Below are 14,512 nucleotides of genomic sequence, written 5' to 3'. Positions count from 1 at the left end.
TACCTGAAGTTCAGACATTTGTAAAAGGAGTGCTGCATATTCAGCCCCCTTTTGTGCCTCCAGTGGCACCCTGGGATCTCAACGTGGTGTTGAATTTCCTAAAGTCACATTGGTTTGAGCCACTAAAGACCGTGGATCTAAAATATCTCACGTGGAAAGTGGTCATGTTATTGGCCTTGGCTTCGGCCAGGAGTGTATCAGAATTGGCGGCTTTGTCATTTAAAAGCCCTTATCTGATTTTCCATATGGATAGGGCAGAATTGAGGACTCGTCCCCAGTTTCTCCCTAAGGTGGTATCTGCTTTTCACTTGAACCAACCTATTGTAGTGCCTGCGGCTACTAGCGACTTGGAGGATTCCAAGTTACTGGACGTAGTCAGGGCCTTGAAAATTTATGTTTCCAGGACGGCTGGAGTCAGGAAAACTGACTCGCTATTTATCCTGTATGCACCCAACAAACTGGGTGCTCCTGCTTCTAAGCAGACTATTGCTCGCTGGATTTGTAGCACAATTCAGCTGGCGCATTCTGCGGCTGGACTGCCGCATCCTAAATCAGTTAAAGCCCATTCTACAAGGAAGGTGGGCTCATCTTGGGCGGCTGCCCGAGGGGTCTCGGCTTTACAACTTTGCCGAGCTGCTACTTGGTCAGGGGCAAACACGTTTGCAAAATTCTACAAATTTGATACCCTGGCTGAGGAGGACCTTGAGTTCTCTCATTCGGTGCTGCAGAGTCATCCGCACTCTCCCGCCCGTTTGGGAGCTTTGGTATAATCCCCATGGTCCTTACTGAGTTCCCAGCATCCACTAGGACGTCAGAGAAAATAAGAATTTACTCACCGGTAATTCTATTTCTCGTAGTCCGTAGTGGATGCTGGGCGCCCGTCCCAAGTGCGGATTGTCTGCAATACTTGTACATAGTTATTGTTCACTAAAGGGTTATTGTTATGAGCCATCTTTTGAGAGGTTCAGTTATGTTTCATACTGTTAACTGGATATGGTATCACGAGTTATACGGTGTGATTGGTGTGGCTGGTATGAGTCTTACCCGGGATTCAAAATCCTTCCTTATTGTGTCAGCTCTTCCGGGCACAGTATCCTAACTGAGGCTTGGAGGAGGGTCATAGTGGGAGGAGCCAGTGCACACCAGGTGACCTAAAATCTTTCTTTTAAGAGTGCCCAGACTCCTGCGGAGCCGCTATTCCCCATGGTCCTTACGGAGTGCCCAGCATCCACTACGGACTACGAGAAATAGAATTACCGGTGAGTAAATTCTTATTTTCTGAGATTAACCCTGTTAATACCAAGAGGGTTTATATGTTTGGGGAGAAAAAGCAGCCAGTGACTTTTCCCCCATCTGATGAATTAAATGAAGAGTTCCCCTGATAAGAAACTAGTGATTTCTAAGAGGTTACTGATGGCGTACCCTTTCCCGCCAACGGACAGGTTACGTTGGGAAACATCCCCTAGGGTGGACAAGGCGCTGACACGCTTATCTAAAAAGGTGGCCCTGCCGTCTCAGGATACGGCCGCCCTAAAGGAGCCTGCGGATAGAAAGCAGGAAGCTATCCTGATGTCAGTGTATACACACTCTGGTACTCTACTGAGACCTGCTATTGCTTCAGCCTGGATGTGTAGTGCTGTAGCAGCATGGACAGTTACTCTGTCAGACGACATAGATTCCCTCGACAGGGATACTGTTTTGCTAACCCTGGGCCATATAAAAGACGTCGTCTTATATATGCGGGATGCTCAGAGGGACATTTGCCTGCTGGGCTCTAGAATTAATGGTATGTCCATTTCTGCCAGGAGGGTCTTATGGACTCGGCAATGGACAGGAGATGCTGATTATAAAAAACACATGGAGGTTTTGCCTTATAAGGGTGAGGAATTGTTTGGGGACGGTCTATCGGACCTCGTGTCCACAGCGACAGCTGGAAAGTCGACTTTCTTGCCTCAGGTTTCCTCACAGCCTAAGAAAGCACCGTATTATCAAATGCAGTCCTTTCGTTCTCAGAAAGGCAAGGGGGTCAGGGGCGCATCCTTTCTTGCCAGAGGCAGGGGTAGAGGTAAGAAGCTGCACCATGCAGCCAGTTCCCAGGAACAAAAGTCCTCCCCTGCTTCCACTAAGTCCACCGCATGACGTTGGGGCTCCACAGGCGGAGCCAGGTGCGGTGGGGGCGCGTCTCCGAAACTTCAGCAACCAGTGGGTTCGCTCACAGGTGGATCTCTGGGCTGTACAAATTGTATCTCAGGGATACAAGCTGGAATTCGAAGCGACTCCCCCCCCGCCGTTACCTCAAATCAGCCTTGCCAGCTTCCCCCATGGAAAGGGAGGTAGTACTGGCGGCAATTCACAAGCTGTACCTCCAGCAAGTGATTATCAGGGTCCCCCTCCTTCAACAGGGAAGGGGTTACTATTCCACAATGTTTGTGGTACCGAAACCGGACGGTTCAGTGAGACCCATTCTGAATTTAAAATCCTTGAACACTTGAAGAAATTCAAGTTCAAAATGGAATCGCTCAGAGCGGTTATTGCAAGCCTGGAAGAGGGGGATTTTATGGTGTCGCTGGACATCAAGGATGCTTACTTGCATGTCCCCATTTACCCACTTCACCAGGAGTACCTCAGGTTTGTGTTACAGGACTGTCATTACCAGTTCCAGACGTTGCCGTTTGGCCTGTCCACGGCACCGAGGATATTTACCAAGGTAATGGCCGAAATGATGATACTCCTTCGGAAGAAGGGAGTTATAGTTATCCCGTACTTGGACGATCTCCTCATAAAGGCGAGGTCCAGAGAGCAGTTGTTGATCAGCGTAGCACTCTCTCAGGAAGTGTTGCAACAGCACAGCTGGATTCTGAATATTCCAAAGTCGCAGCTGATTCCTACGACGCGTCTGCTTTTCCTGGGCATGATTCTGGACAAAGAACAGAAGAAGGTGTTTCTCCCGGTGGAGAAGGCCCAGGAATTAGCATCTCTGGTCAGGGACCTCCTGAAACCAAAACAGGTATTGGTGCATCACTGCACGCGAGTCCTGGGAAAGATGGTGGCTTCATACGAAGCCATTCCCTTCAGCAGGTTCCATGCAAGGATCTTTCAGTGGGATCTGTTGGACAAGTGGTCCGGATCGCATCTCCAGATGCATCGGCTGATCACCCTGTCCCCGAGGGCCAGGGTGTCTCTTCTGTGGTGGCTGCAGAGTGCTCACCTTCTCGAGGGCCGCAGGTTCGGCATACAGGACTGGGTCCTGGTGACCACGGATGCAAGCCTCCGAGGATGGGGGGCAGTCACTCAGGGAAGAAACTTCCAAGGGCTGTGGTCAAGTCTGGAGACTTCTCTACACATAAATATATTGGAACTAAGGGCCATTTACAACGCCCTGAGTCAAGCAGAGCCCCTGCTTCGAAACCGGCCAGTGCTGATTCAGTCAGACAACATCACGGCGGTAGCCCATGTAAACCGCCAGGGCGGCACAAGAAGCAGGATGGCAATGGCGGAAGCCGCAAAGATTCTTCGGTGGGCGGAGAATCACGTGCAAGCACTGTCAGCAGTGTTCATTCCGGGAGTGGACAACTGGGAAGCAGACTTCCTCAGCAGACACGACCTCCACCCGGGAGAGTGGGGACTTCATCAAGAAGTCTTCACAGATTGCAAAGCGATGGGAACTGCCACAGGTGGACATGAGGGCGTCCCGCCTCAACAAAAAGCTAAAAAGATATTGCGCCAGGTCAAGGGACCCTCAGGCGATAGCTGTGGACGCCCTAGTGACACCGTGGGTGTACCAGTCGGTATATGTGTTTCCTCCTCTTCCTCTCATACCCAAGGTACTGAGAATAGTAAGAAAGAGAGGAATAAGAACAATACTCATTGTTCCGGATTGGCCAAGAAGGACTTGGTACCCGGAACTGCAAGAAATGCGCACAGAGGACCCATGGCCTCTGCCTCTCAGACAGGACCTGCTGCAACAAGGGCCCTGTCTGTTCCAAGACTTACCGCGGCTGCGTTTGACGGCATGGCGGTTGAACGCCGGATCCTAGCGGAAAAAGGCATTCCGGATGAAGTTATTCCTACGCTGATAAAGGCTAGGAAGGACGTGACAGCAAAGCATTATCACCGTATATGGCGAAAATATGTTGCTTGGTGTGAGGCCAGGACGGCCCCTACAGAGGAATTCCAGCTGGGTCGATTCCTGCGCTTCCTACAGTCAGGGGTGACTATGGGCCTAAAATTGGGGTCCATAAAGGTCCAGATTTCGGCCCTATCCATTTTCTTTCAAAAAGAACTGGCTTCACTGCCTGAGGTTCAGACGTTTGTTAAGGGAGTGCTGCATATTCAGCCCCCTTTTGTGCCACCAGTGGCACCCTGGGATCTTAACGTTGTGTTGGATTTCCTGAAATCCCACTGGTTTGAGCCACTTAAGACCGTGGAACTAAAGTATCTCACGTGGAAAGTGGTCATGCTGTTGGCCTTAGCATCGGCTAGGCGTGTGTTGGAATTGGCGTCTTTGTCATGTAAAAGCCCATATCTGATCTTCCATATGGACAGGGCAGAATTGAGGACTCGTCCCCAATTTCTCCCAAAGGTGGTATCATCGTTTCATTTGAACCAACCTATTGTGGTGCCTGCGGCTACTCGGGACTTGGAGGACTCCAAGTTGCTGGACGTAGTCAGGGCTTTGAAAATATATGTTTCCAGAACGGCTGGAGTCAGGAAGACTGACTCGCTGTTTATCCTGCATGCACCCAACAAGCTGGGTGCTCCTGCTTCAAAGCAAACTATTGCTCGCTGGATCTGTAGCACGATTCAGCTGGCTCATTCTGCGGCTGGATTGCCGCATCCAAAATCCGTAAAAGCCCATTCCACAAGGAAGGTGGGCTCTTCTTGGGCGGCTGCCCGAGGGGTCGCGGCTTTACAGCTTTGCCAAGCGGCTACTTGGTCGGGTTCAAACACCTTTGCAAAGTTCTACAAGTTTGATACCCTGGCTGAGGAGGACCTTGTGTTTGCTCATTCGGTGCTGCAGAGTCATCCGCACTCTCCCGCCCGTTTGGGAGCTTTGGTATAATCCCCATGGTCCTTACGGAGTTCCCAGCATCCACTAGGACGTCAGAGAAAATAAGAATTTACTCACCGGTAATTTTATTTCTCGTAGTCCGTAGTGGATGCTGGGCGCCCGTCCCAAGTGCGGACTTTCTGCAATACGTGTATATAGTTATTGCTTAAATAAGGGTTATTGTTATGAGCCATCCGTTGAGTGAGGCTCAGTTGTTGTTCATACTGTTAACTGGGTAAGGTTATCACAAGTTGTACGGTGTGGCTGGTATGAGTCTTACCCTGGATTCCAAAATCCTTTCCTTGTAATGTCAGCTCTTCCGGGCACAGTTTCCCTAACTGAGGTCTGGAGGAGGGGCATAGAGGGAGGAGCCAGTGCACACCAGATAGTACCTAATCTTTTCTTTAGAGTGCCCAGTCTCCTGCGGAGCCTGTCTATTCCCCATGGTCTTTTCGGAGTTCCCAACATCCACTACGGACTACGAGAAATAGAATTACCGGTGAGTAAATTCTTATTATTACCCCACAATGGAGAATGGGAATCATTCCCTGGACGATATGAAAAGAGAGCACATAAAAGTTAATACTGCAGACAGGTGTCAATAGATAAAAATATTTCAGAAATGTATTAAAACCTATAATAAACATGTCAGCACCACCCAGCTCTAGACTCAGGACATACCCAGTACTACAGATACCTAGGTGAGGACTCTGCCAAACTATTTTGGGACTTTTATAACCAATCCAGGAACATATCGCCGGTGGAGGCACGCTCCAGGGGACCCTACACTGTGTGTTGGAATCCATTGCCCATTGGACCACCACTAACAGGAGACCCATAACAGAGCCACAGGACTGGTTATTTTTGGACATAAGTCCCTGCAAATATCTGGCAATATTACCCACCGTAAGCTAGAATCTGAACTCTAATGTCCTAATTAACATCTAATAGAGACTTGTGGCACAGAGCTCCTTTATATCCAATATCTTTTTTATAGATTTTTTTTTTTTTTTTTTGTATTATTCTTGTTGATGTGCTAGAACATGGTGTGCCATATAAAGAGATTTTTGATTATATGAAATCTATGTTTTAATACATTTTTGAAATATTTTATCTACTGACACCTGTTCTATTCCCACTATGGTTGTTGTGGACACCCACAAGTGGGAATAGTCCGTGTTAGTCAGCATGCTGACTGTCGGGATTTAGGTGGGTCAGGACGTAGTCGTCAGTATTTATCCCATATTATCTCTATCCCAACTCTGCATAAAAGTAAAAAGCTTTCATCCTATGTAAAGATTATATTGTAAGTTCTCCTGAGCAGGGCCCTCCTTCCTCATGTGCTTTTCCTTCTCTTATAGCATCATCCACTACCTACTGCCTACAACGGCCATCAAACCTTTGGGTATTATGACTGCTGATGCAGCAAAAACTGCTATAAAATATATTGCAGATTGGATTACAATAAACACAGCAATTTATGTTACAGCCTTATTCCAAAAATGGAATTAGTTCATTGTTTCCCTCAAAAGTCTACACCCAATACCCCATAATGACAATGTGTACATAAGTATACACAGCCTTTGCTCAATACTGTGTGTATGCACCTTTGGCAGTAATTACAGCCTCAAGTCTTTTTGAATATGATGCCACAAGCTTGGCACACTTATCTTTGGGCAGTTTCGCCCATTCCTCTTTGCAGCACCTCTCAATCTCCATCAGGTTGGATGGGAAGCGTCGGTGCACAGCCATTTTCATCTCTCTCCAGAGATGTTCAATCTGATTCAAGTCTGGGCTCTGGCTGTGCCACTCAAGGACATTCACAGTTGTCCTGAAGCCACTCCTTTGATATCTTGGCTGTGTGCTTAGGGTCGTTGTCCTGCTGAAAGATGAACAGTCGCCCCAGTCTGAGCTCAAGAGTGCTCTGGTGCAGGTTTTCATCCAGGGTGTCTCTGTACATTGCTGCATTCATCTTTCCCTCTATCCTGACTAGTCTCCCAGTTCCTGCCGCTGAAAAACATCCCCACAGCATGATGCTGTCACCACCATGCTTCACTGTGGGGATGGTATTGGCCTGGTGATGAGTGGTGGCTGGTTTCCTCCAAACATGACGCCTGGCATTCATGCCAAAGAGTTCAATCTTTGTCTCAGAGCAGAGAATATTGTTTCTCATGGTCTGAGAGTCCTTCAGGTGCATTTTGGCAAACTCCAGGCGGGCTGCCATGTGCTTTTTACTAAGGAGTGGCTTCTGTCTGGCCACTCTATCATACAGGTGGATTGCTGCAGAGATGGTTGTCCTTCTGGAAGGTTCTCCTCTCTCCACAGAGGAGTGCTGTAGCTCTGACAGAGTGACCATTTGGTTCTTGGCCACCTCCCTAACTAGGGCCCTTCTTCCCGATCGCTTAGTTTAGACGGCCGGCCAGCTCTAGGAAGAGTCCTGGTGGTTCCGAACTTCTTCCATTTACGGATGATGGAGGCCACTGTGCTCATTGGGACCTTCAAAGCATCATATATTTTTCTCTACCCTTCGCCAGATTTGTGCCTCGAGACAGTCCTGTCTCGAAGGTCTACAGACAATTCCTTTGACTTCATGCTTGGTTTGTGCTCAGACATGCACTATCAAGTGTGGGACCTTTATATAGACAGGTGTGTACCTTTTCTAAATCATGTCCAATCAATGGAATTTACCACAGATGGACTCCAATTAAGCTGTAGGAACATCTCAAGAATGATCAGTGGCAAAGGCTGTGAATACTTATGTAAATGTGATTTTTATTTTTAATAAATTAGCAAAAATCTCAAACTTTTTTTTCACGTTGTCATTATGGAGTATTGTGTGTAGAATTTTGAGGGAAAAATGTATTCAATTTTGGAATAAGGCTGTAACATAACAACAAAATATGGAAAAAGTGAAGCGCTGTGAATATTTTCCGGATGCACTGTATATATTGGCTATGGCCAGAGTAGGTTGAAGGTAAGTCTACAGCTATAATAAAGAAATATCAGGGATTTGTGGACCATTTTTCAGGGGGCATGGTGTACACTACACAGTACTTCAAGTGATTTTATAGAGTCCATGTCCTATAGTATTGCTGCTGTAATCAGGTTGAAATGAGAACCCTACACGTTACTAGACAGGTGTCTCAGTTTTTCTAGCACATGAGTGTATATTGGATATTAAAATACAGAACTCTTCCTCTGTTACTCTGTAACTAGCCACCCCACCCTTTGATGTGCTCACAAGGCATTCATAAAATAAAGACTGCTAACATTACAAGACAGTACTTTCTGGATCCCCCAAAAAAGGGAACAAGCGCTTCTCTCCAAAGTATGTTCCAGGCTATACAGTTCCTTCAGGAAAGTGGGGGCCTGGTGACTGCATAAACATGTACTATAACATCTCTGCAGCTAATTGACCGATGTATTAAATGATACTGCTGAGCCTGGCTCACTCCCAGTGCACTCTATACAAATCTGGGAGTAGTAGACACAGAGGTCCTCTTGAAGATTGAACCTCTGATTCTGTCTACAGCAATTGTAGCTGTACAGTGTAACTATTTTGCAAAAGTCCTCAGTCCAACACCCTCTTTATGTTACAAACAAGGCAGATGTGCCCTCTCGCTCTAGTTATTGGAATCATTAACCCCTCTGTACTTTAGGAACGGTGTAAAACTGAAGTTTGATGTTATATCCCTTCCATAATCTTCAACAATTACTCATGATTACTTCATGAGTCGACACTAAATCACAAAATCGGACTGACATTGGGGGTAATTCAGACTTGATCGTTGATGTGCTAAATTTAGCACATCTACGATCACTTTCACTGGCATGCGGAGGGACGCCCAGCACAGGGCTAGTCCGTCCCGCATGTTTGGCTCTGCCCCCCCATCCCCCCGCACAGGTACAAACGCATTGCACGGCGGTGATGCTTTTGTACCTGAAGAGTAGCTCCCTACCAGCGCACCTCCTGTGCACTGGCAGGGAGCTACCCATCGCTCTCCGGATTGCAGCGGCTGCGTGTCGCGTCACTCAGCCGCCCCCTGTACGGTCCGGGCAAGCCTGTGTTGCTCGGACCGCACCCCCAGCGAACGCCTCTGCCTGTCAATCGGGCAAAGGCGATCGTTGGGCTGAGATCTTTGGCATGCGCCAGCGCACTGCGGCGCATGCGCAGTTCAGACCTGATCGCCAGATGTGCAAAAACACACAGCAGCAATCAGGTCTGAATTAGCCCCATTAAACGGTCTTCTCTGCCTAAAATTTCCTGAGTAGTTAGCCAATAAAAGCCATATATTCTTCTTCATTAGTGTGTACATTTTTACATCCGATTGGATACTGTATATTCTTGTAAAAAGGTTATATCATTTACTACAGTAACAATACATCACTATTCCTGTGTTGCCATCGCTATAGTCCTTAGCACATGTCGCAGTGGTGGTGGTTTTCCGGTGTTTCATACATATAAAACGTTCTGCATTTGTAACGTAGTATACCAAGCGGGGTCCCGGTGGGACCCCTATTGTGTGGTTTTTTTTTTTTTTTACGTTTTTTGAAAGAGAACATTTTATAAGTTTAATTACACAGTATTTATCTTAATCTGATGCTGGACACATAGAAAAATCAGGAGTAAAATAGTTGTTATAGAGACGGCAGGATCACAAAAAATAACATTCTGGGGTTCTCAGTAACCCCCCCCCCCCCCCCCCCCCCAAACTTGGTATGCTAAGTGTTAAGTCGGGGAATGCCGGATCACCCGACAAAACATCCTGTTTAATCCAGGGGAACGGGCATTCTCCGATTTACCACTGCACTGTATTGAATAGCCCCGGGAGAGAATTCCCAGCGCTATTCAACGCTCTCATGCCCATAAAGTAGTGGTTTTCAGTTACTTGCACTCTGTTTGAGTGTTTGAACACTTTACATGTTTTGATGAGCATAGTTCCCTTTTTTTTTTTTTTAAGAAGTACATTCTTGACTCTTGGTTTAAAGTAGTGCAGTTGAATTGCCAGAAATACCATTTTAAGTTGTGCACGCTTTCTCATAGGCAAATCCCTTTAAGCATCGGATCTGCCATGTCTTCTCTACGTCAGAGCATGATGATGACAGCATGTCCTTTGAAGACTTCCTTGACATGCTGAGTGCTTTTAGCGAATCTGCTACTCTTGAAATTAAATCTCACTATGCCTTCCGGATTTTTGGTAAGTTCCTAATTAAGTACATGTTCTCATTCTTCAGCCCAGCTGATCACTTCATCCTGCTGCACACTTTAGACAAAAAAGTCCTCTTTCCCCCACCCCCCATCTATTTGCAAGTATTCAAACCACCAGATTTACTAAACTGCAGAGGAGCAAAAGAGGAGCTGTTTCTATCAGGAGCACGTGTGTGTGTGTGTGTGTGTGTGTGTGTGTGTGTGTGTGTGTGTGTGTATATAACATCTATATATAGATGAAATGTAGGCTGGTAGTGGAAAAATGAGGGGGATCCATTCAGCGCTTGTGTGTGTTTAGGAAGTTTTAAAAACGTCACCTGTTGGTGAGGACCGGAGCTGAGAGAAGCGCTGCAGGGTGTGTAACCTATATACTGTAAGTGGCTACATGCTGTGATTTACCTAAAGGCCCGTACACACTGGTCGATGTATCGGCCGTTCTCTTGAACGGCCGACACATCGCGGGACCGTCGGCCAGTGTGTACGGGCGATACGTCTGTGAACTCCGTCGTTCACAGACGTATCGCGTCGGCCGCGCAGCACAGCCGACAGCCAATATATCTAACGATATATTGGCCCGTCGCTGTGTGTGTACGGGGCGGTCGTCCGACCGCCCGTACACATGCTGCGGCGGCCGGCGGTGATTGACAGGTGAACTGGGCGGGCGCACGCCCGCCCGCCCAGTTCATGGCGTCAGTCCCCCGACGGATCGGGCTGTGTGTATGCACAGCACACTGCCCGATCCGTACATAGATATATCTGCAGATCAATTGATCTGCAGATATATCTAATAGTGTGTACCCACCTTTAGAGACAGCAGTTAGTCATGTCATCTACCAGCTTGCTCGGCATAAACAGACCCCTGCAGCTCATCTACAAAAGTTGGGGCATCGTTTATCATTAAATGTAACTAATTTTTAGGAAGAAATAAACTATAAAAATTCCTATTTGAATCTGGTTTGCACATTAAGTTTCATGTACAAGATTTGATAGAAATGATCCAAAGCTATGACAGAGGAATGCTGTTGCTTCTAGTCTCCCTTACTTGCATACTATTAACATTTTTTAAATGTATTATTATTTATTGTGCTAAGCTGTGTTTAATCACTACCAGTCAAACGTTTTACATCACCTCTCTATTTTAACTTTTTACTGGGGGGAGATTTAAGCAATAAATGTCTGGTGAATGTAACCTGAAATGGTGTAAATGAAAGTGGTAAACTGCTAGACGTTAAAAGAAAACATTTTAGTTTAGCAAAAACTGAAAAATAATGTAAAGTGCACAATACAAAGAGAGATGACTTTAGGGGTATGTAAGTCGCATATATTTAGTAAACTGAAAAATGATTACCAGATGAGTACTGCAAAGATTGGTACTATAGTTATCAGCTGCACAATGCAGCAAGGTTCAATGTGTCCCCTTTGAATTCTCATGGTGTCCTGGGATTAGCAACCAAATTGCAGATTGATAAATCCAGTGGTGCGCACTGACAGAGTTGTTTAAAGGAAGTCAGCGCAATTTCAGATTGGAGGTGGTACATACCCAAATAGCGTAGATTCCTAGAGAAAGTGTTGGTGTATGGTAGGCCTAATGCTGGTGAGTTGGGCGGTTGTACCTACAAAAGGTGGCTACGTTTGAGAACTCAAAAATGTTAGATTAAATGTTGTCACATAAAATTCTATTTATTATTTCTCTTACGTCCTAGAGGATGCTGGGGACTCCGTAAGGACCATGGGGAATAGACGGGCTCCGCAGGAGACATGGGCACTAAAAAACTTTAGATATGGGTGTGCACTGGCTCCTCCCTCTATGCCCCTCCTCCAGACCTCAGTTTGATACTGTGCCCAGAGGAGACTGGGTGCATTACAGGGAGCTCTCCTGAGTTTCCCTGAAAGAGTATTTTGTTAGGTTTTTTATTTTCAGGGAGCCTGCTGGCAACAGGCTCCCTGTATCGAGGGACTGAGGGGAGAGAAGCAGACCTACTTCAATGCTAGGCTCTGCTTCTTAGGCTACTGGACACCATTAGCTCCAGAGGGAGTCGGAACGCAGGTCTCTCCTAGCAGTTTGTCCCGGAGCCGCGCCGCCGTCCTCCTCACAGAGCCGGAAGATAGAAGCCGGGTGAGTATGAGAAAATAGAAGACATCAGAGGCGGCAGAAGACTTCAGATCTTCAATGTGGTAACGCTGCGCGCCATTGCTCCCACATAACACACACACGGCAGGCACTGTAAGGGTGCAGGTAGCAGGGGGGGCGCCCTGGGCAGCAATTTAGAACCTCTGGTCTGGCAAAAACAGTACATATATAGGCTCTGCACTGTATATTTGAGATCCCCCGCCAGTTTTTAAACGAAATCAAGCGGGACCGAAGCCCGCCGCTGAAGGGGCGGAGCTTGATCCTCAGCACTCACCAGCGCCATTTTCTCCACAGCACACCGCTAAGAAGCTGGCTCCCCGGACTCTCCCCTGCTGAACACGGTGACAGAGGGTTTTAAAGAAGGGGGGGGGGGGCACATAATTTGGCGCAGTGATATATTTATATGAAATAAAAGCGCTATCTGGGTATATTTTTGTCCAGGGTCATTGGCGCTGGGTGTGTGCTGGCATTCTCTCTCTCTCTCTCTCCTCTCTCTCTCTCTCTCTCTCTCTCTCTCTCTCTCTCTCTCTCTCTCTCTCTCTCTCTCTCTCTCTCTCTCTCTTCCCCCCCCCCCCCAAAGGGCCTTGTGGGGGAACTGTCTCCAGTTAGAGAATTCCCTGAGTGTGTGGGGTGTCTGTACGTGTGTGTCGGCATGTCTGAAGCGGAAGGCTCTTCTAGGGAGGAGGTGGAGCAAATGAGTGTGGTGTCTCCGTCGGCAACGCCGACACCTGACTGGTTGGATATGTGGAATGTTTTAAATGCAAAAGTAAATTTATTGCACAAAAGGTTGGACAAAGCTGAGTCCAGGGAATGTACAGGGAGTCAATCCCTGCCTTTCACTATGTCGCAGGGGCCTTCGGGGTCTCAAAAGCGCCCACTATCCCAAATAGTAGACGCTGATACCGACACGGATTCTGACTCCAGTGTCGACTACGATGATGCAAAGTTGCAGCCACAGTTGGCTAAAAGTATTCATTATATGATTATTGCAATAAAGGAGGTGTTACATATCACGGATGAACCCTCTGTCCCTGACTCGAGGGTGCGCATGTATAAGGAAAAGAAATGGGAATCTCCAGACAAAAAACTGCAGATTCCCAAAAGGATTCTTATGGCATATCCTTTCCCGACTAAGGACAGGATACGGTGGGAATACTCGCCAAGGGTGGTCAAAGCGTTGGCAGCGCTACCTTTTTGGATAAGCGTGTCATCTCAAGATACGGCAACCCTCAAGGATCCTGCTGATCGCAGTCAGGAGACTACCTTGAAGTCTATTTACACACATACTGTTACCTTACTCAGACCGGCGATAGCATCGGCTTGGGTTTGTAGCACTGTAGCAGCGTGGATAGATACCTTATCTGCTGATTTAGATACGCTGGATAAGGAAACCATTTTATTGACCCTGGGTCATATTAAAGATGCTGTCTTATATATGAGAGATGCTCAGAGAGACGTTGGCTTACTGGGTTCCAGAGCCAACGCTATGGCGATTTCTGCTAGACGAGCCCTATGGACCAGACAATGGACTGGTGATGCCGACTCGAAGAGGCATATGGAGGTTTTACCTTACAAGGGTGAGGAATTGTTTGGGGAAGGTCTCACGGACCTAGTTTCCACAGCTACGGCAGGTAAATCAACTTTTTTGCCTTATGTTTCCTCACAGCCTAAGAAAACGCCACATTATCAGATGCAGTCCTTTCGGTCGCATAAAACCAAGAGTGCGGGGATCTTCCTTTCTTGGTAGAGGTAAGGGCAAGGGGAAAAAGCTGCCAACCACAGCTAGTTCCCAGGAGCAGAAGTCCTCCCCGGCCTCTACAAAATCCACCGCATGACGCTGGGGCTCCGCTGAGGGAGTCCGCCCCAGTGGGGGCACGTCTTCGACTTTTCAGCCACGTCTGGGTTCATTCACAGGTGGATCCCTGGGCAATAGAAATTGTTTCCCAGGGTTACAAGCTGGAATTCGAAGAGGTGCCGCCTCGCCGGTTTTTCAAATCTGCCCTACCGGCTTCTCCTCCAAAGAGGGAGATAGTTTTAAATGCAATTCAAAAATTGTGTCTTCAACAAGTGGTGGTCAAAGTCCCCCTGCTTCAGCAGGGGATGGGGTATTACTCAACCCTGT

General features: G+C 47.3%; 1 protein-coding gene across 1 annotated transcript in view; it reads left to right on the top strand.

The window, feature by feature from the left end:
- CIB1 (calcium and integrin binding 1) overlaps positions 1-14,512 on the top strand; it is a 57,885-nt gene that overhangs the window by 17,443 nt on the left and 25,930 nt on the right. Inside the window, exon 4 of the mRNA XM_063925834.1 lies at positions 10,095-10,248. Coding sequence (XP_063781904.1) covers positions 10,095-10,248 — 154 coding nt within the window. The remainder of the gene's footprint in view (positions 1-10,094; positions 10,249-14,512) is intronic.

Source organism: Pseudophryne corroboree, chromosome 6 (assembly GCF_028390025.1).
Source record: "Pseudophryne corroboree isolate aPseCor3 chromosome 6, aPseCor3.hap2, whole genome shotgun sequence".
Lineage (NCBI taxonomy): Eukaryota > Metazoa > Chordata > Amphibia > Anura > Myobatrachidae > Pseudophryne > Pseudophryne corroboree.
The sequence above is the reverse complement of the archived record's forward strand: the minus strand, read 5'-3'. Positions and strand labels throughout refer to the sequence as shown.